General features: G+C 42.0%; 1 protein-coding gene across 1 annotated transcript; it reads left to right on the top strand.

Annotated features, from left to right (window-relative positions):
- The first annotated feature begins 9,695 nt into the window (after positions 1–9,695).
- LOC120443413 lies at positions 9,696–16,031 on the top strand. Its single transcript, XM_039622083.1, has 2 exons — positions 9,696–15,665; positions 15,916–16,031. Exon 1 carries the CDS (start codon positions 9,696–9,698, stop codon positions 13,584–13,586), a length of 3,891 nt encoding a protein of 1,296 aa, XP_039478017.1. The 3' UTR covers positions 13,587–15,665; positions 15,916–16,031.
- Positions 16,032–27,117: the final 11,086 nt, after the last annotated feature.

Genomic DNA, 27,117 nt, shown 5'->3' with positions numbered 1-27,117 from the left:
CTCTTGGCTGTTGAGTAATGTTGTTTCTTACCAGATCAAAGGTCGATCATCTAGGTCCAATGCTGTATTCATTCCTGTTTCCTTGTAACTCCTTTTGTCACATGCAAGTCCCGGCACAGGAGCTGTTGATTTGCACATTTACAAGTAATTGGACTTAAACTTCTGGCAACCCAGTTCTGTTGTTCATTTGCCAAAAAATCCATTAACATAGTTTTCTATTTTACCCTAAGCAAACTGAAATAAAACAAACACGTGTGTGTGTGCTTGTGTTTGACTTAGGTGTAGATAGGGATTAGAGATACAGGTATAGGATTTCATCCCATTAAACCTAACTTGGGGAATGTGTGTTTATACCCCTGTATTCCCTGTTTTTGTGCCTGTGTGTGTGTGTGTGTGTGTGTGTGTGTGTGTGTGTGTGTGTGTGTGTGTGTGTGTGTGTGTGTGTGTGTGTGTGTGTGTGTGTGTGTGTGTTGCGACGCTGTAGAGGAGCCGGGCTGTAATGATCCAGCACAGTTTGTTTGCACAGCCACCCAAAGATCCAACAGGTCCACAGATTCAATCAAGGAGGATGTGGTTTCACTTCTAATTTTACACAAACCGTCTCGGCTACGCTCTGGATGACTGTAGAGTCGAGAAAGAATGAACATAGAGAATGATTGAGTGGCAGGAGATATGAGTCTGTAAGCCTTTCTTCCTGCACTTGCATTCATGTCTGCATGTGGGGCATGAAGGAAAAGGATATTCTGTTTGTGCAGAGGCATGGAGAAAGTGCAGAAATCAGCGTGTGCAGTTGTGTGTGTGTGTGTGTGTGTGTGTGTGTGTGTGTGTGTGTGTGTGTGTGTTTCAGATGTATGCTCAGTATTAATGCGTAATTTTAGTCTGCGTGCAGAACTCCTGACCCACTGCTCTAACAGCAGAGCAGTAATGAGCTTATTAGTCTAGTGATGTATTTAAAGCAGGTCACAGCAGTCTGGATTATTAGCAGCAGACTGTACACACATGGACATGTGATTTAGGGTAGTGGCAGTAATTGCAGTCAAGTACCAGTAGTACCAGCAGTGCTGGAGCTAGTTGTTACTGCTGAGGCGGTATAGTTTTAATAAAGGGGATGTTTTTTTGCCAGTCTTTTTGAAATTATAACCATCTGGCTGTGATTAAATAACATTAAGCTGAAAAAAAAAACATATTTCCTCCAAATCGAAAGTCTAAAAGCTTATAAAATGTCCTTTTACATTATTATGCAAAAGTCTTTCACTCGTGTCTTTAATGGGAAATAGGGGCAGTTATTTATTGAACCATGTGCAAACACGGAAACACAGTGTATAATTCAACAACAGAGTTTGTACAGTTCAAAGATTAAAGGTCAATATTTAGTATGAACACCTTTATTCTTAAACACGGCCTCTCTTAGGCAAGCTTTCTTGTTCCATCTTTAAATAGTCTTCAGGAAAAGTTCTCCAGGGTCTCAAAGGACGTTCTTTGGATGTTGGCCTCCTTTTGTTCTGTTCGCCACCAAGAAGATGCAGCACTGTGTGTACTATGTAGAGGTCCGGGCTCTGGGGAGGCCAATCCACAGCCGATAATGTTCCATTGTGTTCTTTTACTGCACTACTGCATGTTTGGGAACATTGTCATGGTGAAAAATGAAACAGTCAGATGCTAATGGTGGATCAAAATCTGTAGCACTTCTCTGTGTTCGATTGATCGATTTTAACAAGATCTTCAACACAACCGTCTGAAATTCAGCTCCAAACCATGACAGAACCCTTAAACCGAGACCATTTCTGATGAGGGTTCGTGTAATTAGCCTGCTACTTCTCGTTTTGTTCTCCGTTTTTCCAGTTTCCTCAAAATTTGTAAGAACACATTGCACACCATGCTGTGATATGCCATGTTTATGGCTAATAGCTCTTTGGGAATCACCTTGCTAGTACAAAAACAATATCTTATGCCTGTCAGACTGTTCTCTATGGCATTTTGTTAGATTTGGATTAGTTTTGTATTTGTATTTGGATTAGTTTTGTATTTGTATTTGGATTAGTTTTGTATTTGTATTTGGATTAGTTTTGTATTTTGCCTCAGGCTGCGAGTAACAAAGTGCCTATAGATACAATTTATTTATTTTTTCCACCCCTCCCTGAGCCTGGTTCTGATGGAGGTTTCTTCCTGTGAAAAGGGAGTTTTTCCTTCCCACTGTCGCCAAAGTGCTTGCTCATAGGGGGTCATATGATTGTTGGGTTTTTCTCTGTATATATTACTGTAGGGTCTACCTTACAATATCAAGCACCTTGAGGGAACTGTTGTTTCAGTTTCAGTTTTCAGTTTTATTTGTCATATGCAAGTTAGCACAGGGTCAACATTGCAATGAAATGTGTTTGACGAGCAGCGGTCACTCAGCAGCATGATACAGTAGGAGAAAATATAATAAAATATAATATAATAATAAAATAAAATAAAAAATAGAAAAATAGTAAAGAGCAAAATATTAGAGAGACATGGTAAAAGAGAAAAGATGACTAAATATATATGTATCTATAAATATAAATATAAATATATGTACACTAGTGATTAAATAAGAAAATCTTGAAAAGAAATATGACGGGAGGGCAGATGGGATATTGCACAGGAATGAGCAGCAGAAAATTACAGTATTGCACTTTTTAAATATAAATATCAATAACAATAAAGTGAAGTGACCAGTGCAGATTAAACAGAGTACTTGTGAAGCTGCAGGGTAGCTTCTGAGTCCTGTGTTGTGTGTGTTTAAGTGTTGTGGTTGAGGTGTCGTATGGCTTGATGGTAGAAACTGTTTTTAAGTCTTGTAGTCCGAGCAGACAGACTCCTGTAACGTCTGCCAGATGGTAACAAGGAGAACAGCTGATGTGCTGGGTGGCTGTGGTCCTTGATGATGCTGTGTGCTTTACGGAGGCATCGCTGGAGATAAATGTCCTGAATGGCAGGAAGCCTCGTGCCAGTGATGTGCTCTGCTGCCTTCACCACCTTCTGTAGTGATTTACGGCTGCTGGCAGAGCAGCTTCCGTACCAAACTGTGATGCAGCTCGTCAGCAAACTCTCAATTGCACACCTGTAGAAATTAGAGATGATGCTGGCGTTCATGCCAAACTTCCTCAGCCTCCTCAGGAAGTAAAGCCGCTGGCGAGCTTTCCTGATAGCAGTGTCTGTGTGAAGGGTCCAGGAGAAGTCCTCAGTGATGTTGACTCCAAGGAACTTGAAGCTGCTGACCCTTTCGACCTTGACACCGTTGATGTAGATGGGCTGGTGTTCCCTGACTGGTCGTTTCCGGTAGTCCACTATCATTTCTCTAGTTTTGCTGATGTTGAGAGTCAGGTTATTTTCCAGGCACCACTCATACAGTGCCATCACCTCCTCTCTATAGGCCGTCTCATCATTACCTGTGATGAGGCCTATGATGGTTGTGTCATCCGCAAACTTGATGATGATGTTGTGATTTGGTGCTATATAAATTGAATTGAATTAAATTGAATTGAACTGAATTGAATTGAATTTACAACAACACACAACAGGAGTTGTGTTAAATGGCAAAAACAAAAAATTGTTGATCCTGTTAACAAAAGACGGGTCGAAGAATTGGACTTAAAATGATGGAAAAAGCACCTGAAGTCCAAAGAAAAACATTGAAAGTCCTTCTGAAGCCTGGAGAGCTCATGCTATAAATCATGATACATCACAAAATGACATTTAAAAAACAAACAGCTTTTCGCTGTCACAACACAAGTTTGCATTTTCTCTGAGCTTGATACCAGTGACAGCAGTAATTGAGTACAAAGAAGGGTAAACACGCAGGTCAAAAGTTAAAAGCAAATATTGACTCAATGACTCGACACCGTGCAGCTCGAGAAGAGAGCTCTCAACAAGCAAGGTGGGCACAACTTCTGGAAATTTGTTACTGCTGGTTCACAGAACTGCTGTTCTTGGAGCATTTTCAGAGGCAAAGAGAGCTACACCACAGATCCAGCTCTCCATTTCTACATGGGCTTTAAGCTTCCAGCAATAAGACAGCTATTTTAAGTGAAAGTTCCAGTTTAATCCTGGGGATTGGTTTCAGCTCAAATGAAAATCGTCCTGACATTTACGGCACCTAGCAGTGCCGTGCACGACATAAACACCCCCATCAGATCCTGCTGGCAGAATAAAGTGCAGACGAAGAAAACAACATGGGCTCTTTGTGTTTAACTGCTTCCTCTGACTTTCACAGGCGTCTTTCTAATAACGTCTCAAACTTAACGACTTCTTCATCCTCCAGTTCCATCTCAGGTTACAGCTGTCTATCTCTAACAAAATTATACCTTTGAAAAGATTTCCAATCTCCAAAACTGGACAAAGAACCTTAGTGCCTTTCATTGTTAATTACCTTTATCAGTGCATATATATCTTAGCTATATCTTCAACTGCTTGCTTTTGCTTCCAGCTTTCATTATGGACACTCTTGAGTTTCAGCTGAACTGCTATCATGATAAAGACTCAGGGTTGGAAATCTAGAGCAGAGGCCATTTTGATTCTTCAGTGACACGTAATGGAGGCCATTGAGTAGTCCCTGGACAGGAAACCAGGGGCCGTTGGGGGTCGCTGACAGGCGTCACTGACCCCTTTCTCCACTCATCTGGGGAGAAACCAGAGCCATCCAGCTGACAACACAACATCTCTTCACATTCAGAGCCGGCCAAAGATTTGGTGCTAATAGCCGAGGAATGATGATTGTCCCCGCGGTCAGGTTTCACAGAGGAGACGTCTGCTGACAAAGGAAGGGAAGGGGGAACGTGAGCTCAGTGTCAAACACCGTGTGCATGAAAGCTCTGAGAAGTATTATTCACATGCTTTTATTATTTTATTTTATTTATTTTCTTTGTTATATATAATCCATGAAAGTTATAAAACTCGCAGACACCCGCAGCATCTCAGATAATTAAAAGTGACACTAATTATTTCCTAAGGGCTTAGGCTGGTCACACAGTGTGAAGACAACCAGCTGCAACCTGAGCTGTACTGGTCTCAGAATCTCTGCTCAGCGCTTAGTGGAACTCATAGTTTTGAAGAAATTCAAGCATACTGTTAAGTGTCCAGGTTTATGTTAAATAATAACCATAATCTTTCTTTAACCTTAAATGATTTTGCTCCAATGCACAAACACTATAAAGAAAACAGGAATGTACTATTCATTACGCCCTCTGTTTCAGTTTGTATCTGTCTGTCTTGAGTACTGTGCGTTTACTTCTGCATGTACATAAATCTGGAGCAAGCATTATAGATATTCCCTCCTTTAAAAAAAGATGTCTAAGAGGTCTTCAATGAACCATCAAAAGCCTTTGGACAAGCTACATGAATGCATCATTTTAGCCTTTCCATAGCTCATCATCTATGCCTGCTGACTGTCTTTCATGCCACCTTTTTTTTTTCCAGGGTTACTGCTTCATTGGGAGATTTCTCCACAGTCTTAGAGAACTTTAAGCAACAGAGTAATTTTCACTCCAACACTGCTCACAAACCAATTTTCATGTGTAAAAAAAGTGCTTAACATTTAAAAGTATAGGACACAACATCAGGACTAAAAGTGTCTCTTGGTGAAATCCGAATATCTTTCTTAAATGTGTTTGAATCAGAAGAATAACTACACACATGAGGAATTGAGCTTTGAATGAAGCAACCAAGTCCTTGATATTAAACTACATAAGGTGGGTATATAGAGTCAAATAATGGGATTATATGTGTGCAATCATTAAATCATTCAAATGTGCCTATTATGCCTTTTTCATATTTCCTGTCACTTTGTCACAACAGTGGATACTCGTATTACACATGGCCCCATTTTGAAATCATAAAGTCAACATAATACTTTGTAATGTGATTTAGATTTTTTTTCCACTCTCTGCTATATGATTTCACTGGGAAGAGGTATGCTTGTCACATCACACATCACAGGACCCCACCCACATTTGTTTAAACCATCTGTTTGTGAGCTGCAGCCAATTAAAAGAAAGCTAGCTTAAAAGGAGGGTTGAGAAATAGCTAAAACTGCTTGTTTCAGGCAGGATAAACTGAGGGACAGCATCAGCACCCACTAAGTAAATTAGAACTGTGAATTAGGCAAAGTTACTCTAATAGAGTACAAAAAATGCAGAGCTGGAATACCCCAATATCACAGCAAAGCGTGAAATAGACACAACGGCCCTCTGTGTCTGTTTCATGCTTTGACTCCCAGTAATGCAACTGGACAGAAGTTGCATTACCAGCATAGGGAGAAAATATATTTAAAGCCAAGAAGTCGACAGTGAGCACAAAACATATCAAGTAGGGACCTACATTCCAGGGTCCTTAATCGACAGAAACAAATAAGCTAGTAGGCTAATATGTATTTACATGAAAATATGTTAATAATGTTTGTTTAAATGCTTTCTTGTTTTCATCTTGGCTTCAAATAAAATATCTCCATCTGCTGTTACTGCAACTTCTGCATGCGTGTCCATGTTTTGGAGATACAAAGCATGAAATGGACACGGTGGACCAGCATGTCTATCATGTCGATACCGGGTTGGCTGGAGATGGAAAATTACATTTAGTTTGCTACATTATATGATGACAAATCAAATGAAAAAAATGTGTCAAATTATGGAGAAAAATGTGATTCATAGTTTGAAGTCCCAAAAAAAGAACTTAAATTTATTGATTCTTTATGTGGTGCTATCTAACACAGCTATACAATAATGAAGTAGTATGGGCACACAGCAAATAGCACTACTACAATACAAATCCAATTGCAAGTAGTTTTATTTTCGAAACACTCGCCAGTGGGATGTAAAATAGCACATAATACACACATATCCTTCTGAAATTGTCTCGTAATCGCAGTCAAGCGGTTACAAGACAAGTCAGCGTATCTAGATCTTGGAAGTTTTCGCTTCAGAAGACAGTCTGTACTCGCTGGAAGACCTACCTACACACACAAATACTCATGTCTTGGATAATGACGTGCAGTGAATCAAGTGACACACAGATCCCTCCTTTCAAACACACTCGAACCCACCACAGGGGAGGACAGACCGCCACAAAAAGCCAAACTCCATATGAGAACCAAACAAACAAGAAGATTTACTCAAGACGAGCGAGACCGGACGAGGATTACGGTCGACTGCATAAACGCAAACACGAAGGACGTACAGGAGTGACTTGGATGTCGCAGACCACACTCGGCTTTAGGTTTCTGACCACAGTTTGCAGTCTCGAGATTTGGATGTAGGTTAGCAGTGCTCATCTCGTTCTGTCTGCGTTTAAAAAGCATCCAGACCTTTCGTCCTTCGTCTGACCGCAGATATCCTACAGTTTCTGCCAAGTCTTCCTTTGGCTTCCGTCCAGCAGGCAAATGCAAACCTCCCCTCCCTCATTTCCCTCCACCTTCTCACCCCTCTCTCTCCATCTTCTTTTTCTTCTTCTCTAACTGTTGTGTAAACCTCATAATTACAACCATGGGGAATTTTCATGTTTGTACAAGAAATGAAGTTTGACATGGCCCTTAAAGGTACAGCGAGCTGAGTGACCCCGAGCTCCCCTGAAAGTATTCAAGCCCCACCAGAGCGAATTAAAAACGCATCGTCATTAATCTCCAGTGCCATCTTTTTTTCTTCAGAAAAGCTTTTTTTTGGTTTATTTTTTTAGAACTTACAAGGTTTCCATTCCACCCGTCCATCTTAACGGTAAAGCACTATTACCACTAATCCTGCTGTCTGACTCGGGCCTGGGACCCTCTTCACACGGACAGCCAAGAGAGAGAAACCCCATCTGGGCCCAGCCAACCAAAACCGCACGGCTTTATGAAGGACGTGTGAAAACTCTGCAAATATCTGGGTTTGGAGTAATAAGAGGGAATCTGATGTATAGCACGGAAACATAAGCGCGCCTTCTTTGTTTTTGTTCTCTTGCCCGCGCCTTCTTCATGCTCTTTTCCCTCATGTATCACCGGATTTCTGTTTGCACTGCTGATACATTCTTTGTGGCTGATAGTTGTATCAAACCTAATTTTAACTGGCACAAGTCAAAAGCAAATACCAGTGTTCCAGCAGTGAAGCGTGACACACACACAGTTTTCTTTGTTTAAAGATACAACAGTGTGCCGGGGGTGTAAAATTAATCAACAAAAGACTGCCTTTTTTGTTTCCAGTCGTATATAATTGTCCACAGATCCTCATCCAATATTTGAGTAGCAAGCAGTGTTTAATGGGCTTGCATTCTTAAAATAAAACCAAGTATGTTTAAGTCTGAGCACCATTTTCATGCCAACACCCTTCAGTCACTATGACCTGATCTCTTGCAACTTTGCAAAATGTGGCTCACATCTATTTTTATTAGTGCTGGGAACAACAACTCAGGACACATAAAACTGTTGTCATTTTCCCATAACTGCAAAAAGACAGAGTTATGGGAAGATTGATTTCAAAATGTCTTTAGTCACAATGAACACATTTAAATGTCCCAGCAGAAGAAACAAAAGTCATGCTGGAGCCATCTTTTCATAGCTTTTCTAAGAGCAGCTAATAACAATTCATTGTTACTACTTCAAAAAAAAGACACTATGATGCTCCCTACTAGAAAGTCTAACAAGTCAAAACCCTTAAGCTGTAGAATAGTAGATAACAAATATGAAGTCTCGTGGCTTTGTCAGTCAAGAGCTACAGAGGAGCTGAATAGTTTCACTTTGCTTTGCTAAAATTAAGACGCATATAGTCCTAAGTCTCAGCATCCCACAGAAACTCATGCAAATAAGGCCAGATTTAAATCCCAGTGGTGCGAGGGCTGCTTAAACATGAGACGCACTGTATCAGCAGGACTGGAAGGGCCACTCTGGGAGAGGGCTGGTCCAAGTGAGCAGTGTTGGGGAGTAACGGAATACATGTACCGCCGTTACGTATTCAGAATACAAAATATGAGTAACTGTATTCCGTTACAGTTACCGTTTAAAAAGGTGGTATTCAGAATACAGTTACTGTTATGTTACTGCTTGGTTAATTTCATGTTTCAGATGTTAGTAAAATGTGCCACCCTGTGGCCCCTTTAAGTTGATATTTTATGACAGTAGAAGAAGAGTTAAACAGGAAGTGGATGTTTTCATGCTATGCTGTTTCAAGATGGCCGCACCACATTCATGTCCTTCTTTTGGGTGTTTGTTAAAGCATTGTCTGTAAGTATTTAATGGTAAAAAGCAACGAGACACTCCAAGTGTTGTCTTTATGTGTGATGGATCACAGTTAACAAGTTTTCAATGCTCTATTCATATGTAAATGAGATCGCCAGTTCATATGCTAATTAGTGGTGCTAATCGTCATGCTAGCTTCTCAAATGCATTGTTAGGTCATTGGTTTAAGGCTGTATGTTGTTGTTAACAGTACAGATGAGTAATGTACATTTCCACATATGCTTTATTGTTACAGTTTCACAAAATGAAAGAACCAGTAAACTTCATAAGATCTCATCTATTGTCTGGAGTTCCTGGGTTCATGTTTAGCTGTTTGGCTAGCTAGTCAGACTTCTAGCGAGGCCATTTACAGTGAAAAGACAGCAACACAGCAAGCATCATAGCTACGGAAGCCACCGCGTGGAGCTACGACCATCCTATCAAGCTAAGTAAAGTATACGGACGGACGCAATCAAAATACAACAAATCCAAAATGTCTGACAGTAAATCCTCCAAAACCGGGACAGAGTCAGTCCGTTCCCACAAACCACCATCAAAAGCAGGCTCGTCAGCTAGCATTGAACTGCTCAGAGCAAAAGCGAAGGCTGAAGCTGCTCAAGCAAGAGCCTCATATGCAAAGAGAGAAATAGAAATTAAAGTTGAGCAAGCACGCTTACAAGCCACTCTCGACGCGCTGAGAGCAGAACAAGAGAAGGAGGCTGCCATAGCAGAAGCTAATTCTTTAGAAGCTGGTCTACTTGAATTAGGCTTCGAAACACGCAGTGTAGCTTATGGGCCATCCCTATCTGAGAACAAAGAAAAACGCACTGCGCAGTACGTTTTGGAACAAACAGCTATCAATGCAGCAGAATCAACAGCCCCAGTAAAAACTGAATACAAAGACCCTGCACCTGCTCTTCAAGAAATCGCTGTAAAAGCGGAAGAGAAAACAAACTGTGCTGCTACTCATAATGAACTGTACAAGCCCCTATCCACCAGCTACAAAGAGTTTACCCCTCTTGTTCAGACACCATATAAATCCAATTGTGCTCACAGTGAACATGCCCCGAGCCAACCGACTTACGACCTTGCCAAATATCTAGCCTGCAACCAGCTCATTACTACAGGCCTTACCAGCTTTGATGACCAACCCATGAATTACTGGGCATGGAAATCATCTTTCAAAACCGCAATTGCAGGGTTAGACCTTTCACCAGGAGAAGAGCTGGATTTGCTGGTGCGCTACCTTGGTAAAGATTCAGCCAAACAAGCCAAACAAATGAGAGCTGTCAATATCAGATGCCCTGGAGTTGGGTTAGCTATGACTTGGGACAGACTTGAAGAAGTATATGGCTCCCCAGAAGCTGTAGAGCAAGCTCTCTTTCAAAAGGTCGACAGCTTCCCTAAAATCACACTTAAAGAGCCTTATAAACTCCGTGATCTTGCTGACCTAATGTTAGAGCTAGAGGCAGCTAAGCTGGATGGTTACTTACCTGGCTTGTCCTACTTAGACACATCAAGAGGGATCCAAGTGATAGTCGAAAAATTGCCGTACAATCTACAAGAAAAGTGGATGAATATTGGCTCAAAGTACAAGCACGATTATGGCGTCAGCTTTCCCCCCTTTACTGTGTTTGTCAACTTCATTCGCACTGAAGCCAGAACACGAACTGACCCTAGCTTCAGCGTTCGCAGCCCTAACCAACCCATAACAACAGAACAAAGACACATGCATGAAAGGTTCCCCAAAGAGCCCATATCTGTTCACAAAACTCAAGTACAGGACAAGGCAGATGCAGAAAAATCCAAATGTGCTGTGAATCCAAATAAACAGTGCCCAATTCACAACAAGCCTCATCCCCTGAAAAGGTGCAGAGGGTTCAGAGAGAAATCCTTGGAAGAGCGCAAACAGATTCTCAAAAAGTTAAACGTCTGCTTTCGCTGCTGCTCATCTACTGACCATCTAGCCAAGAACTGTGAATCAGAAATCACGTGCACTGAGTGTGACAGCAAGAATCACATTTCTGCCCTCCACCCAGGTCCAGCACCACGGGAGTCTAAATCGCCCCCTTCCCCACAGCAAGGCGGGGAGAGTGACAAAGCAGACACCCAAGAAGTCACGTCTCGGTGTACTGAGGTGTGTGGAGAAGGAGTGAGCGCCAGAGAATGTTCAAAAATCACACTAGTGAATGTATATCCTGCTGGACACAGAGAGCAAACAAAGAAAATGTATGCAATCTTGGACGATCAGAGCAATCGATCGTTGGCACGTTCCCAGTTCTTTGATGTTTTTCAGATCCAAGGAGAGAGTCGCCCGTACATGTTAAAGACATGTGCCGGACTCACAGGAGTATCAGGAAGAAGTGCTTCCGGCTTTATAGTAGAGTCAGCGAATGGAAAAGCAAGTCTTCCTCTACCAACACTCCTCGAATGTAACGACATTCCAGATAATCGCTCTGAGATACCGACTCCAGAAGCTGCCCATCACCACGCCCATCTACGACAGATTGCTAACTTGATCCCACCATTAGACCCAAACGCCGACATACTACTACTGCTGGGACGAGACATGCTTCGAGTCCACAAAGTCCGGGAGCAAATCAACGGCCCAGACGACGCCCCATTTGCTCAGAGACTCGACATGGGTTGGGTCGTGGTAGGTGATGTCTGTCTTGATGGAGTGCACAGACCCCCACACGTGAACAGTTATAAGACTTTCATACTGGAGAATGGCCGTGCAAGCCATTTTCAGCCATGCAGCAGTCAAATAACTGTTAAAGAGACATTCACAAAAGCTCCTGAGCATAGTCACAGCCCCTCAAGCATTCATGTATCAGGATGTAATGTGGACAGCATTGGTCAGCAGGTTTTCACATGCACAGCGGATGATCACAGACTTGCACCATCAGTTGAGGATATGCAGTTTCTCCAAATAATGGACTCAGAGTTCTATCAGGGCAGTGACAATAGCTGGGTTGGTCCTCTGCCCTTCCGATCGCCACGACAACGGCTCCCGAATAACAGACAACTAGCCTACGATCGCCTTATGTCACTCCGGCGCACTCTTGAAAAACGACCTGAAATGAAAACACACTTTCTGGAGTTTATGGAGAACATGCTTACCAGAGGACATGCTGAAGTGGCACCAGCTCTCAGTCAGAACCAGGAATGCTGGTACCTCCCTTTGTTTGGAGTTTACCATCCGAAGAAACCTGCCAAAATTAGGGTCGTATTCGACTCAAGCGCCCCATATGAAGGAGTCTCTCTCAACAACGTGTTGCTAACAGGCCCTGACCTCAACAACAGTCTTGTTGGGGTGCTCATAAGATTCAGAAAGGAGCAGGTGGCCATAACGGCGGACATTGAACACATGTTCCACTGTTTTGTTGTCAAAGAGAGCCACAGAGACTTTCTCCGCTTCTTGTGGTACAAAGATAACGACATGTCATCTGAAGTTATAGAGTATCGCATGCGGGTGCACATTTTTGGGAACAGTCCCTCCCCTTCTGTCGCCATATATGGGTTGAAGAAAGCAGCAGCGACTGGTGAGCCAGATTTTGGGAGTGAGGTGCGGACATTCATTGAGCGAGATTTCTATGTCGATGACGCTCTCAAGTCATTTTCTACTGAAGAAGAGGCTATACAAGTTCTCCAACAAGCTCAACAGGCTCTTGCTTCCTCAAATCTCAGACTACACAAAGTCATCTCCAACCGACCTACGGTCCTAGAGGCTTTTCCACCAGAAGACAGGGCAAAAAATATTGGAAACTTGGACCTGTGTGCTCAAGACTTGCCAGTGCAACGCAGTTTAGGGCTGCTGTGGAATGTTAACACGGACACTTTCACATTCAAAGTTGAAAACGAGCAAAAGGCCTTCACGCGTAGAGGTGTCCTCTCTACCGTTAATAGTCTCTACGACCCCCTAGGGTTTCTCGCTCCAATCACAATTCAAGGCAGGCTGATTCTCAGAGAACTTACCAGCTTGATGGATGACTGGGATGCAGCACTCCCAGACAACATGAAAGCAGAGTGGAGCATTTGGAAGGACTCACTTCGAGATTTAGAAGGTCTCCAAATACCACGCCCCTACACTTCTCTCTCCACATCTGGCGCTCAAACCAAAAAACTTTGTGTATTTGCCGATGCATCCGTGAAAGCCATTGCAGCTGTCGCTTACATCAAACTTTCTACTTCAAACGAAACAGAAATCGGCTTTGTGTTTGGGAAAACAAAGCTAGCTCCTCAAGCCGGCCTCACAATTCCAAGGCTAGAGTTATGTGCTGCAGTGCTTGCAGTTGAAGTTGCGGAGCTGATAGTAGCGGAAATAGACATCACCTTTGACGACATTGAGTACTACACTGACAGTAAAGTCGTGCTAGGCTAGGCTACATCCACAATCAGTCACGAAGATTTTATGTGTACGTGCATAACAGGGTCCAACGCATCCTCCAATCAACATGCTCCAACCAGTGGAAACATGTTCCATCCGAACTCAACCCAGCAGATTATGGGTCCCGCTCTGTTGCAGCAGCGCACCTGAGCAGCACAACATGGTTTAAAGGGCCGGCCTTTCTCCTCAAACCGTCTGCACAGCCACAATCTCCAGTCACGTTTGACCTTGTGGATCCCGCCCTTGATACAGAAATACGTCCGCTGGTGACAACAAATCTGACACAAGCCACAAAGTCAACAGTAAGTTCACCTCATTTTGAGAAGTTTTCCAACTACAGTCCTCTCCTCAGAGCAGTTGCCCGCTTGATCCACATTGCTCGTTCCTTTGGTCAATCCAACCAAGCATCCAGCTGTCGTGGTTGGCATCTCTGTCAACCCACGGTGGAAGAATTGGAAAATGCGAAGGTTTGCATCATAAAGAGTGTTCAGAGTGAGTGCTACAAAAGGGAAATAAAGTGTATTCAGGAAGGAATCAAGATTTCCTCCTCAAGCAGTCTCTGGAAACTGCATCCGATTTTAGACAGTAATGGACTCTTAAGAGTTGGGGGCCGGATCATACAATCTGAACTGGGCATCGACACCACTAACCCTCTCATCATCCCTGCCCGACACCACTTGGGAATGCTCTTAATTCGGCACTATCACGAGACTGTGAAACACCAAGGAAGACATTTCACAGAAGGTGCCATTAGAGCTGCAGGGTTCTGGATGGTAGGGGCCAAAAGGGCTATCAGTTCAGTGCTTTTTAAGTGTGTCATATGCAAGAAATTGAGAGGAAAAGCAGAATGTCAGCAAATGGGAAACTTACCATCTGAACGAATGCGAGTTGCACCCCCCTTCACATATGTAGGTGTAGACGTGTTCGGGCCATGGGACATTGTAACACGGCGCACGAGAGGAGGACAAGCTAGCTCTAAAAGGTGGGCCGTGATGTTCTCATGTCTGTCAACAAGAGCAGTCCATATCGAGTTGATCGAATCAATGAGCACAGACAGCTTCATAAATGCTTTAAGACGGCTTTTTGCAATCAGAGGCCCGGCAAGACAACTAAGATCGGATTGCGGTACGAACTTTATCGGCGCCTCTCGTGAACTGAAAATGGACAGATCAAACATGTCGGTCAAGGATGTCGAAGGCTACTTAAGCAAACAAAACTGTTCATGGATCTTCAACCCACCACATGCATCCCATATGGGCGGTGCCTGGGAGCGAATGATTGGGATTGCCAGGCGTATCCTTGACTCTATGTTACGGGACTGCAAAAGAGCACTACTAACACATGAACTGTTGTCAACATTCATGGCAGAAGTCTGCGCCATCATAAATGCTCGCCCTCTGATTCCTGTGTCCACTGATCCTGAGTCACCTCTCATCCTCACACCATCAATGCTGCTCACGATGAAACCAGACTCAGCAACGCCACCCCCCGGTGACTTTGGAAAGGGGATACTTCTGAAAGAATAATGGAAAAGAGTACAAAGTCTCGCTGACATGTTCTGGTCCAAATGGAGACGGGAATACCTTCATACTCTTCAGTTGCGACACAAATGGCAGGACAAGAAACAAAGTCTCAAGGAAGGGGACATCGTTCTGCTCAAAGATATTCAGGTGAAGAGGAGCGATTGGCCCATGGGCGTCATAACCAAGACTTTCCCAGGGAAAGATGGACTTGTCAGGAAAGTGGAAGTAACTACTTCTCACTCAGGCAATAAGAAGACTTTCTCTCGTCCTGTAACAGAAGTAGTTTTGCTGCTGTCCCCCGAAAAGTTTAGTGACTGACAATTTAATGTGGGATTGTTATAATCCCAGGCGGGGAGTGTTATGTTACTGCTTGGTTAATTTCATGTTTCAGATGTTAGTAAAATGTGCCACCCTGTGGCCCCTTTAAGTTGATATTTTATGACAGTAGAAGAAGAGTTAAACAGGAAGTGGATGTTTTCTTGCTATGCTGTTTCAAGATGGCCGCACCACATTCATGTCCTTCTTTTGGGTGTTTGTTAAAGCATTGTCTGTAAGTATTTAATGGTAAAAAGCAACGAGACACTCCAAGTGTTGTCTTTATGTGTGATGGATCACAGTTAACAAGTTTTCAATGCTCTATTCATATGTAAATGAGATCGCCAGTTCATATGCTAATTAGTGGTGCTAATCGTCATGCTAGCTTCTCAAATGCATTGTTAGGTCATTGGTTTAAGGCTGTATGTTGTTGTTAACAGTACAGATGAGTAATGTACATTTCCACATATGCTTTATTGTTACAGTTTCACAAAATGAAAGAACCAGTAAACTTCATAAGATCTCATCTATTGTCTGGAGTTCCTGGGTTCATGTTTAGCTGTTTGGATAGCTAGTCAGACTTCTAGCGAGGCCATTTACAGTTACTTTGTTGAAATAAATGGATCACACTGCGGTACTTCCCTGTTTCATATTGTCGCGGGTCAGGATTGTTTGGGTTTGTTTGACAGCTACGTTCTGTTGTTCCAGGCGGCAGCGTTACGGTTGCCATGGTTACAGGACGCGCTCTCTCTCTCTGCGTGTTTCCTGGGTGAGAGAGCGCTTTTTGTTGTTGTTGTTGTGCTAAGCTAAAAGGCAGAATGCTACAGGCATAGCTCTAAAGCATGTAGCCTGATGGGCAGTGTAGTCCGTGCTGCAGCGAGAATGGACTACCATACCCGTTATGTGTCTGTGAGCGAGGGAGGGAGAGAAAGGAAAAGTCCGAGCTGTCACGGAGCAAAAACGGGAGCTGGAAGCATGTAAATATAATAATAACCACAGCAGCCAAGAAGAGTGCCTGACGAGCCCATTTGTAAGTAAGCTATTAAGACTCAACTGTACACTGTGTTCGTGTTTTCCTCGGGAAAAAATAAGTTCCGTTGGAGCAGCCTTTCAACGCCTCTCTCTGTCTCTGGCAAGCAAAGTTGACCCAGACAACAAAGTAAAGCTAGTTTTCGGCTACCAGCCCGACACGGAACCCACCGTATTAGCCACAGGTCCCTTTACTACGGTTCGGAGCCGCGGACCTTCAGTAACAGTAATAAATCACAGCAATAGGACATTCATGTAGTTGTAAACAGCACGATAATATATTAAGTATTCCAAAGTATTCAGAATACGTTACTCTCATTGAGTAACGTAACGGAATACGTTACAGAATACATTTTGGGGCATGTATTCAGTATTCTGTAGTGGAATACATTTTAAAAGTAACCTTCCCAACACTGCAAGTGAGTTTGTATACCTCATACATTTTCCTTCCCTGTTTTTTCAGACTGACTGTTGTCAATACAAACCAAAGCCTGTCAAATATATGTGTTTTTTTGCATTGTGCTTCACTTGCATAATAACCAATTATGATCTTGTGGATGGATAATAAAACAAAGGGACCCCACACTGCGAGAAGTGACTAAATACTCCCTGTAGTAATTTTGACTCCTTTGGGGTCATTTTGGGTGTTATCTGGGTTGCTTTGTTTCCCTTTGGTCTCTTTTGTATGTCTTTGTGGTCGTTTCCTGTGTCTCACTGGAGTTATTTTGTGTGTCATTAGGTTTGTATCAAGTCTCTTTATGTTGGCATGTGTCTCCCTGTGGTCTTGGGGGGTAGGTTTTGTGTCTCTTTGTGGCGCGGTTGCGTTTCCTTTGGGATCCGAATAGAAAGGTGCATTTAACAGCGCTGAGCAGCAGATTATATCATATTTAAATATAATGATTAGTTATGTGGTCAGCAAAAACAGCTCAACATATGTGGCTCAAAAGTGACAGCGAGAAATACAATAACTTCCAGTGTGGTTTGACTTTTTTAGACTATTTTAGAGGCTGTTTTGTAGTCTGTGGCCAGAGATTCAAAGAGCGTCCACACAGGAAGGCCCTCGCAGCAATAGGGTGACCAGAGACCACAGAATTCAGTGACCTGGTGAGTCGAGCAACTAAAGTGACAACCAGTGCTGGTAAAGGATACCACTGATTATCATATGAAACTGTAATAAATACTTTAAAGGCAACAGGAGCCTGAAATATCCACTATTATCCAAAAGAAAATGCCATAAAAGCAAATCACTGTATATGTGGCTGGGGTTTCAGGCTGATATTAACTAAGAGCTAAGGTTATATTTGTATACTTGAAATTAAAGAGAGCTTGACAGAGTTAAAGTGGTAACAAAGTTGAGGTAGCCTCAATAGACAGTTCGCACAGTATGACTGAACTGCTTATCTTTGCCATTAGCATTTTAAGTTAGCCTAAATTTACCAGTGTCAAATGGATTACAGGGTGTGATTCAACAGGTTTAGGAATTAGCCTATAACTAATTTAAATTTAGTCACTCCCCTCTACACTGTCTTCGACAGTGTTCAGTGTGACACTCTACAAGGTAACAAACATGTAGCAGCAAGCTAACACAAAGCTCCACACAAAGTTCTTGTAAACACATTACATTTTTAAGTAAATTCACTGATTACAGATACATACATTACATATAGAGATATGGACATTATTTTTATTGCATAAAAGTCCAGAGCAGAAACAACCACATTATGCTGCTAACACAACTTAGCACAGAGTATGCTAATGCAGAGCTAGCAGAGAACCCAAAGTAATTATAAAGCTGTGTAAGCTGACCCCCAGCCCAGCAGCCAGAGCCTGAAATTTGTTGCCTGAACAGCAGGTAGCAAAAACAGTGATGAGCAGTCGGTTCTAAAAGTAAAATCACTGTGACGATCACTTTGAAGTCCCTTTAGGCTGGTTTTCAACTTTGCTTTGTGTTCATACTCATGTGTGTCCTCATGTGTTCTGTGGAACTGGAGCTAAGGTTTATATTGTTAAAACTAGTAATAATGAGAGGTCAGGTCATTTTACTGACCATCGAGAAAGTAATGCAAGAAATGATTTTAAGGTATTTACTGCATTACTTTTAAGAAAAGTAACGAGCAATGTGTAATACATTACCTTTTTTGAGTAATGACACCGATCTTCACATGCATCTTTCAGTCAGACTGCTGTTTCAATCGACAGAAGTCCTCTTGAACTTCTTTTGCTTTATTTGACCACAGTTCATAAACTTGTACGAAAAGCAAACACAGACTTCTCTTTAAAGCAAACCCAACTTTCGTGTGGAACATCATTGCATCTAATGAGACACAGTTCCATCACAAAAAAGAGGGCTCTGCAAAGATCATAGCTGTTTAGTGGTAAAATTTTACATGTACTAGCCTGAGCCTCATATGTGGTGAAATCTTTAAAACTGCTTTCCTGCAACACTGAAATTGAGAATGGCTCTCAAGGACTCTGTATTTTCCTCTTAACACCCTATCCAGTACACTGCTTACTGCGGCATTTTTTAAGTGCCATTATTAGGTGGTATTATGAGGTGAATTACAGTATATCTTCGAACACACATGCTTACTTCAATAATACTATAAATGTACATAAAGGCTCCCCTCCACACACATAGCACTTGGTACACCCCCACACCCTCTCTTTACATCTCAGATACTGATAGACCCCCATTACTTTAATATGAAAATTACAACCACATGGAATTTCTCCCATGGTTCAAACATACAGCGGCTGGTGACCACACCGTATGGCAGCCTGTCGCTCCACTTCTGTGTTTTTTTTCACCCTCCTCCCCTCCACTGATCAGGCACTTCAAGCTTTGCCAACCATAACACAGTTGGCACAGGACTTGGCCTCCCATCACTGCCGTGCACGCAAATGTTGTTTCACTTCTTTCTTCTCTTTTTTCCTCATCATCTGTTTATTTTTTTTTTCCTTTCCGAATGGAAATTTTGAGGTCGACTGGTGTTGCCTGTTCCGGGCGAACAGTTCCAAACACAAAGGGTAGGATGAAGAATGGATGGAGGGTTGAAAAAAGACAGTAAGAAGTCGCTGGGCAAATTCAGTTTTTTAACCAGCATTGAGGGAGCTTCAAAACAGCTCCCATGTGTTCTTTATTTCAGCTGGGGTTCGATTGCAAATGGAGCAAGGCAAGAGCTGGCTAGACCCTCTAGCCGACACACAAGTACTACACACACATACACACTGAAAGACGTACATACTCTGCCCACTGTCCCCATCCGCCAACCACATCCACTGACTACAAACCGATACAGAGCAGGGGGACTGTACTTTCCCAGACCCTGCTGCCAGTTTGGACTTATTACATTACCTAGATTTACTTTATGACAGTACAACAAGACATTGTGGTTTACAGGAATGCAGGACTGTCTTACAAAGCCATGAATATACACATAGAAGATTACAGTCATCCAGGGGAGGCAACTGAGAACACTTTCTCTTTTCCAGGAGCAACAGTCTGTTTCATATTCAGCCACTCTCAGGCCTGAGAGATGCCAGGGGCCTCTTCGCTGCTGAGCAAAACTTCCTGGCTTGCAAAAAGGTAAACAAGCTTGTTGATGAAGGGGAAAGAAATGATCATTCATTTAACATCTTTTCATCATCTTGGATGGTCAAAAAGATTGAAAAGATCATGTAGCACAAACTCCACAGTTCATGTTTATATTATGAAGTTTTTTGGCCAAAGCTACTTTTAACATCCACCAAGTTACTGGCGACTTGAGGGGTACGATTAGGGCTTGGGTGAGAGTGATGTACATCCATTTTTATAGACTTTTTACATATTTGGAACATACAAATGGAAAAGTTTTTAAAAGAAAAATTGTAATGCCAAAATCAACGTGTGAAACTTCAACTGAAAAGCAATATCTTCTAGTTTTTGAAAATTTCCATATCTTGCAGGTCAAACTGGAGGGGTTCTGTTATTTAAACTTCTGACACACGTGAAAGAATGAAGGGGAAAGCCGGGGTGTGTATGTGATATGCACCATAGGCATTAAAATAACACTCTGGCTTTGAGCCTTCTCCATGTCTTTTCACTTTGCCATCGCTATGGCATTATGACCTGTTCCTGCCTGTTATATTTCTTGGCTTATTGCAAAGGCTGTCCGGTCTTCCATCTATTCTTAGTTCTCATTCCCAAGGTGTCAGATACTGATGTTTTACCAAAGTCCCTTGAATCTCACCAAGACACACAAGTTGTCTCTCTGTGCTATCAGACTGCAGCAATAGAGAGACTTGTTCTATCCGGTCTTTAAGTCTGACATCATTAGCTGTGTCTGGGCCCAAACTCCGCTGCAGGTTCCCAAACGATCACTGCGGCATCACTGAGAGTTTAAAACTGTCTAAATTCTTTCATCTGTAATAAAATGATCAGTGTCGCTGCTCTACCAGGTGTAACAATTAAGTTTAACATCCAGGCATCCATGAAGACAGAATTTATGAAATTTAATGTTAGAAGTTAGCAGGAAGTTAACTCACTAGTTTCCATCTAAGTATAATATAGCCTGTCCTGACTGAGAGATTTCTGAAACAAATTAGAAGGTACAGCTCTGCTATCACTTCCAACATAGAATAGAATAGAATAGAATAGCCTTTATTGTCATTGTACAGGGTACAACGAAATTGGAGTGCCACTCCCTTGGTGCAAAAATACAATAATAAATATAAATGTAGAATATAAAAGGTACATTAAAACAAACAATAGTAAGTACAATATATACAGGATAGCACAATATATACACAATATATACAGGAAAGTAAACAGCAGTGACATTTGTGGGGTTACTGAAGTTGGTATATAATGATGTGCTACGTGATCGCCAGCGACATAGTTATGTTAGCATAACATAAACAGTGAAGCTGGAGGATGAACGCTAACTTTTTTCCACTCGATAAAAGTTAACATGAAGGTTCCCGATGGTTAGGGACAAATACAACTGCATGGCAGGATGCTGTAAACGGACCAAACTTAAGTCAGGAGAACAACTGAGATAATCCATCCACAATACAAGGTTAGTCAATAATATACTGCTGCATGGGCTGGGCTGTAGTTACGTTGTAAGGTTTTAAAAACTGAGCTTTAAAATTAATAGCAGCAATAAAAACCGAGAGAGGCCGACAATGATCACTGACTGTTTTTAGGGGCTTGTTGCGATTAAATAGAAAAAGATACAAAGCATTAAAACATGTTAAAAACACAACAGCCTTATTAAACGCAGAGTAGTTTGGACCTGGAAGCAGGGTTCAGTTGTCATCACATAAAGACCGGATTATCTGCCATATCTGCTGTATGGACCCCTTGAGTAAGTGTCACTTTTTTTGACATGCACAGTTAATGTTGTGAAGATATCTCCTGTAACCTTTCGGTGACTACCCCTATCCAGCGAGTAAATGGTAAATGGATATAGAAATATGCTTTTCTACTTGAAGCACTTTACACAACTAGCATTCACACACATTCATACAAGCAACATGGAGTTAGTATCTTGCCCAAGGACACTTGGCATGCAGACTGGAGCAGAACCACCAACCTTCCAGTTAGTAGACGGCCTGCTCTACCACCTGAGCTACAGCCACCCCAGTAAAAACAGACGTAAAAAATAAGACAAAGCTAAGACATAAACTGAAGTCTCCTGACTGTGAAAAATGTGAGTTACTCCACTATCAAACCTCCAGTGGCCTCAGCTATCTGTGTTTTATATTGCCACGGCTCGCAGATTGACCTCTTTCTTGGGTGATCTCTTGGTCACGATGTTGTGCATGGCTGACCATCAATGCATCTGCTTACTGTTTAAAAAGCCACTTTTGAATGTAATAATACTGATGGGTGCAGATTTAAAATAAGAAGCTTGAACCAGAATGAACCAGAATCTTTCCTAAACAGCATGAATGGATTGGCTGCCAGTTTGTGACTTAACTAAAGATTTGTTCCCATCTATGACATAACCTGTGCTCACAAGCAACAGTCCTGAGTTTGTAAGCAAATGACTATTACAAATTACAATGAACACGTCTCAGTTTCTCTTTCATGCTCGCTGCTTGTCAGCCTCTAATCCTTCCAAGCAAATGTTTTGTTTCTTACTGCTAAGGAGGGAAGGCAGTCATGGAAACTAACATATTCCAGATAAACACAGGAGGTGAAGCCCTTCTCTGTTTGCTCTGCTGTAAACATGAAAGCATTTTCATACTGGTGGAATGCGAGCAGCCTGCGCGCTCCAGAGCACATATGTGCACTTTCATGTATGAACGTATACGTCTGCTTATCCTCACCCTTTAACGTGTCAGCACAGTCGCTCAAGCCTCTGCATATCTGCAATATGAATGCATTTTGTGAAGAAAGCAAGTTCGCTGGATGCCATATGTAGCGTGAATGTTGCATCAGCAGGCGGGACATATAGCTATTACAGTCTTGGCTTCTGGTGTGAGGTGTTGCTTCAAGTTCAGCTGCAGCCAAACTCTCGAGCCGAACAAATAAAGAAACAAAATGTCCGTGGTTAACATCAGCCAGCCAAAGTTTTGCTTGTCATTTAAAATAAATGGATTTCTTGAGGCTTTCGTTTGTTGTGGTGAACACATATCCAGCATTTAAGGTATGTGGTTGTCAGGAGGGTATACATAGAAACAAAAGGCAATAAATCCAGTTTGCAAATCTGACAGAGTGGTTAAAAGTGCATTTTTAACATTATTGTAGCATTTACTTGTCAAAGAACTTCTGACATTGTTTGAGGCCCCACTAACTATAAGGATACTTAGTTCCAAATTACGACAACAGTAAACTTCAAGACACTTTGTATTGCAATTCATAGACCCTACAATAATAGAGAGACTCTAGAAGCTCTCCCAATCAGACCATCTCCTATGAGCAAGTACTTGGCGACAGTCTGAAGGAATAATTCCTTTTTCAGAGGAAGAAACTTCCAGCAATCAAATCAAAGCCATCTCCCAGCTCTACAGCATTTTACAACAAATATACAAATACAAAAGTTGCAAAACAAAACTGCACTTAAGTGACCGAAACCCACTGACTATGTTCATTGCAATGAATGAACACAGCATATTGCCCTTTTATTTTGTAATATAAGCAGTTGAACTGCCTTTAAAAAACACTGGGTCCCTCCAGCTTTTAAACTTTGTTCTTCAGCTGTAACAATGAGCAGCCTATGGTCTTTTAATCTAGACTTATTATAACAGGTTCCCTTGTGACTCTGATTATGCTTTTAATCTCACAGAAAATGTCAATGATCTGTTAAATATCTTGACCTACAGCCTTAAAACACACACCCACACAATATACACACATGCACTGTGCAGACTGGCCAGTTGGTTTCCCTTAGGACACAAGAGTATGATTACAAAGTTTCAGGTACTCACATGCTGTTGAACACACACACTGACACACACATACACAGTGTAAATGCAGAAGTGTCATCTCCCTCATGGGGTTACCTAATGGTAGAAGAGCTGTGGTTACAGCGCTGTTTTAATTTTGGACTTGTACAACGACTTCTATAGCAGTAACTCGCTTAACTCAGAGGGCAGTCAAGACGTCATCAGTAGCAGCAGAGCCACTGAAGCGAAACAGTTAAATCCCTCGGAGGATTCATTTAAAGCTTAACTGCAGCAAGTGTAGGTGGTTTGATAGCATTTGGATGCTTTATCTTTGGATGCTTTATCTTTTTTAGTGTTTGGCAGTTCTGCTGTCTGGTGATGATGTTTGTTAACATCGCTATGGTAATCTTGGACATAACAATTATCATCATAACAGGAGTCATGATGAGGGAATTTCCACTGGAGGAGAGCATATGTGTTTATGTGTGTGTGTGTATCTCTGAAGCGGGATGTGAGCAGAGATTGGCGCGATATCTGTGTGATGATATCACACAGATATTGTGGTGGTTTGGGCTGAATCACGAAGCAGGTTAGCCAAGTCTCGCTGTCTCTACCTCCTTTTTTTTCTCGCTCCCTTTCCCCTTCAGTTCTCTCTTTTATCCACAAAGCCTCTGACTCTTTCTATGACCCCTTCTCTCTTTCTTTGCTCACAGTTTAATTTTATGGGCTCTTGCTCCTCCTTTCATGCCATACCAGATACTTTTTCTTCAGAGCACCCTGTGTAAAAATGAAGACTCACAAGGCTGGTTAACCGATTCAGACACTGAAAAATGAATAATGGTGGGAGTTTCAGGCTAGCATAAGAATCTGTGTGTACTGAAGGTATGGGTTTCTGCATGTACATATCAAGTATTAATATGGATATGTAAGTAAATGAGCACAGAAAAGCAGGCAAAGCCATGGTGTGCTCTTCCACAGCATGTCTTTTTTCCTGTCTGATGCCAGATGGCCCCGCCCCTCCCTGAGCCTGGTTCTGCTGGAGGTTTCTTCCTGTTAAAAGGGAGTTTTTCCTTCCCACTGTCGCCAAAGTGCTTGCTCATAGGGGGTCATATGATTGTTGTTTTTTTTCTCTGAATGTATTATTGTAGGGTCTACCTTACAATATAAAGCACTTGAGGCGACTGTTGTTGTGATTTAGCGCTATATAAATAAAATTGAATTGAATGGAATTGAATATACTTTGTCACAATACTGGAGGCTCTAATTCTTGTTCTTCCTTGCAGCCTTGGTGCATAGTGGCCCATGAGGCCCTCTGCAGGTTCTGGCAGGAGTGCCCCATTGGCTGCAACCCACGAAAGCACCTTTGTATACCCATGAGGTGTCTTATGCCGGTAGAACTTATTTTAAAGCACTGACAGGGAAAAACATTGCTTCAAGGTTGGAAAAATTATGCTAATGTGGATGTGTCCTAAACCTGTTTTCTCTGTGATGGTCATTAGATGGGAATAGCTGCGGCAATAGAGTGGCTAAAGCTCAGGAGGTAGAGCCAGTCATCTGCTGATCAGAAGGTTGGTGGTTTTTTCCTGGCTGCTCCAGTCTGCATATCCAATATCCTTGAGCATGATACTAACCCCAAGTTGCTCTGTTGCGTCCATATCAATGTGTGTGAATGTTACATAGAAAGCACTTCTGCATATAAATAGTGCTTGTATGAATGGGTGAATGAGGCATGTTGTATGAAGTGCTTCGAGTGTTCCAGGAGAGTAGACAACCAGTCCATTTACCATTTAGCTGTGCAAACAGACTTCTGGTCCAATAGAGGACAACAGCTTTGTGTTTGGACCTCTGTAAACACTTTCCTGATTTTATGGGCTCAATCAGTCATTTTTGGCCATATTTAATAACAGATTTTCTAATTCTTGATCATACTTTTGACAATTTGTCAATGTCATTAGCCAATGAGCATGTGGTTTTACAGTCAAACCCACCCCTCCTTGTTGGTTGTTTTTGAACCCATGATGGAGATGGCAGAAACCCTAATCTTGAGGCTTCAAAGACTGCACAAACCAATGAGTGATGTGCAGTCTTTTATGCTGTCTGCGTTTGAAAGTATCGGGTACCCTTGAGTGTCATTGTTCAGCATGCAAGTTATGGGAAAACTGGACTTCTTTAGGTTTGTGAAAATGTTTCATCTCTCATCCAAGAGGCTTCGTCAGTTGTAAAAATATTTCACCTCTTGTAGGGTTGTCCCCTTTACAGAAAAGATCTTTGATCCACTATTGATCAACTCAGTCACATAATCCAAAGTGTGGAAAAAAAGCACAGGTCATTACCATCACTGGAGGTTGAGGGTGAAACCACTGCAAAATCTTGCCTCATTGTGTGACCTATTGAGGTCACCGGATATAAGGCGTAAATGGGAGGTGAAGCACCTGGGAAGGGATCTCAGGACTGCACTGTAAGTGGCTGATAGCTGGTGCCATAAGTCGTCAGTCGTAGCTACACAGTAGCTAAACCATTAGCTGTTAACTAACGTCAGTTAATTTCAAGTGTGTCTATTTTCAACAGTGTATCTTCCTATCTGGTTTGTTAATGTTACATTGCAGCTACACATGAGTCATCTAATTATATTTAGAATTAAATGGAGTGAGAGCGGTGCACTTTATAGCTGTTAGAAGTAAAGGTAAGCTGGATAATGAACCACAATCTCTTGTTTTCTCTCTCTGCATTTAATTAAATGAAGATATGTAAAGCCACCTGAGGTGCGTTAAGTACTTCAAGTAATTATTAATAGAACCCATTACTGTTAGTGGTGAGCTACCTGATGAAAACACATTTTCAGTTTGCTAATAGATTTGATTTTTTTAAATAGAAATATATATTACATTTGCACATGGTTTTGAAACATTCAAGTACAAAATGTGGAATATGTGAGGTGTTTGACCTCCGATTTGCTCAAGCCCCAGGGCGGCTGCAGCTGCAAACTCGCACACGCTTGCATACAATCAGCGGTACACATACACAGATGCATTCCACACATGTGCTAAAAAAACATGACGGAGGCCTCCTGACAGCAACCTTTGTTGTTGGCTGAACAACAAGAAAATGTCACAAAGGAAATCAAGAACAGGACAAGGATGTGAAATACTGTACATAAATAAAAATATACTCTTCTACCACATGTGCAGCTGGCATGCTTGCAGTGCAGACAACACAGAATTTTCTCAAAGTTAAAAAAAAGATCTGTGATGAGTGAGGACAGTCAGGTACTATAAACGAACACA

This window comes from Oreochromis aureus, linkage group 13, assembly GCF_013358895.1.
Source record: "Oreochromis aureus strain Israel breed Guangdong linkage group 13, ZZ_aureus, whole genome shotgun sequence".
In the NCBI taxonomy this organism is placed as follows: Eukaryota; Metazoa; Chordata; class Actinopteri; order Cichliformes; family Cichlidae; genus Oreochromis; species Oreochromis aureus.
This window is presented reverse-complemented; position numbering and strand designations above follow the sequence as displayed.

Bases quoted from the DNA above. Each gene is read 5' to 3' on its own strand.
- LOC120443413 (XM_039622083.1), top strand. From the start codon at position 9,696: ATGTCTGACAGTAAATCCTCCAAAACCGGGACAGAGTCAGTCCGTTCC.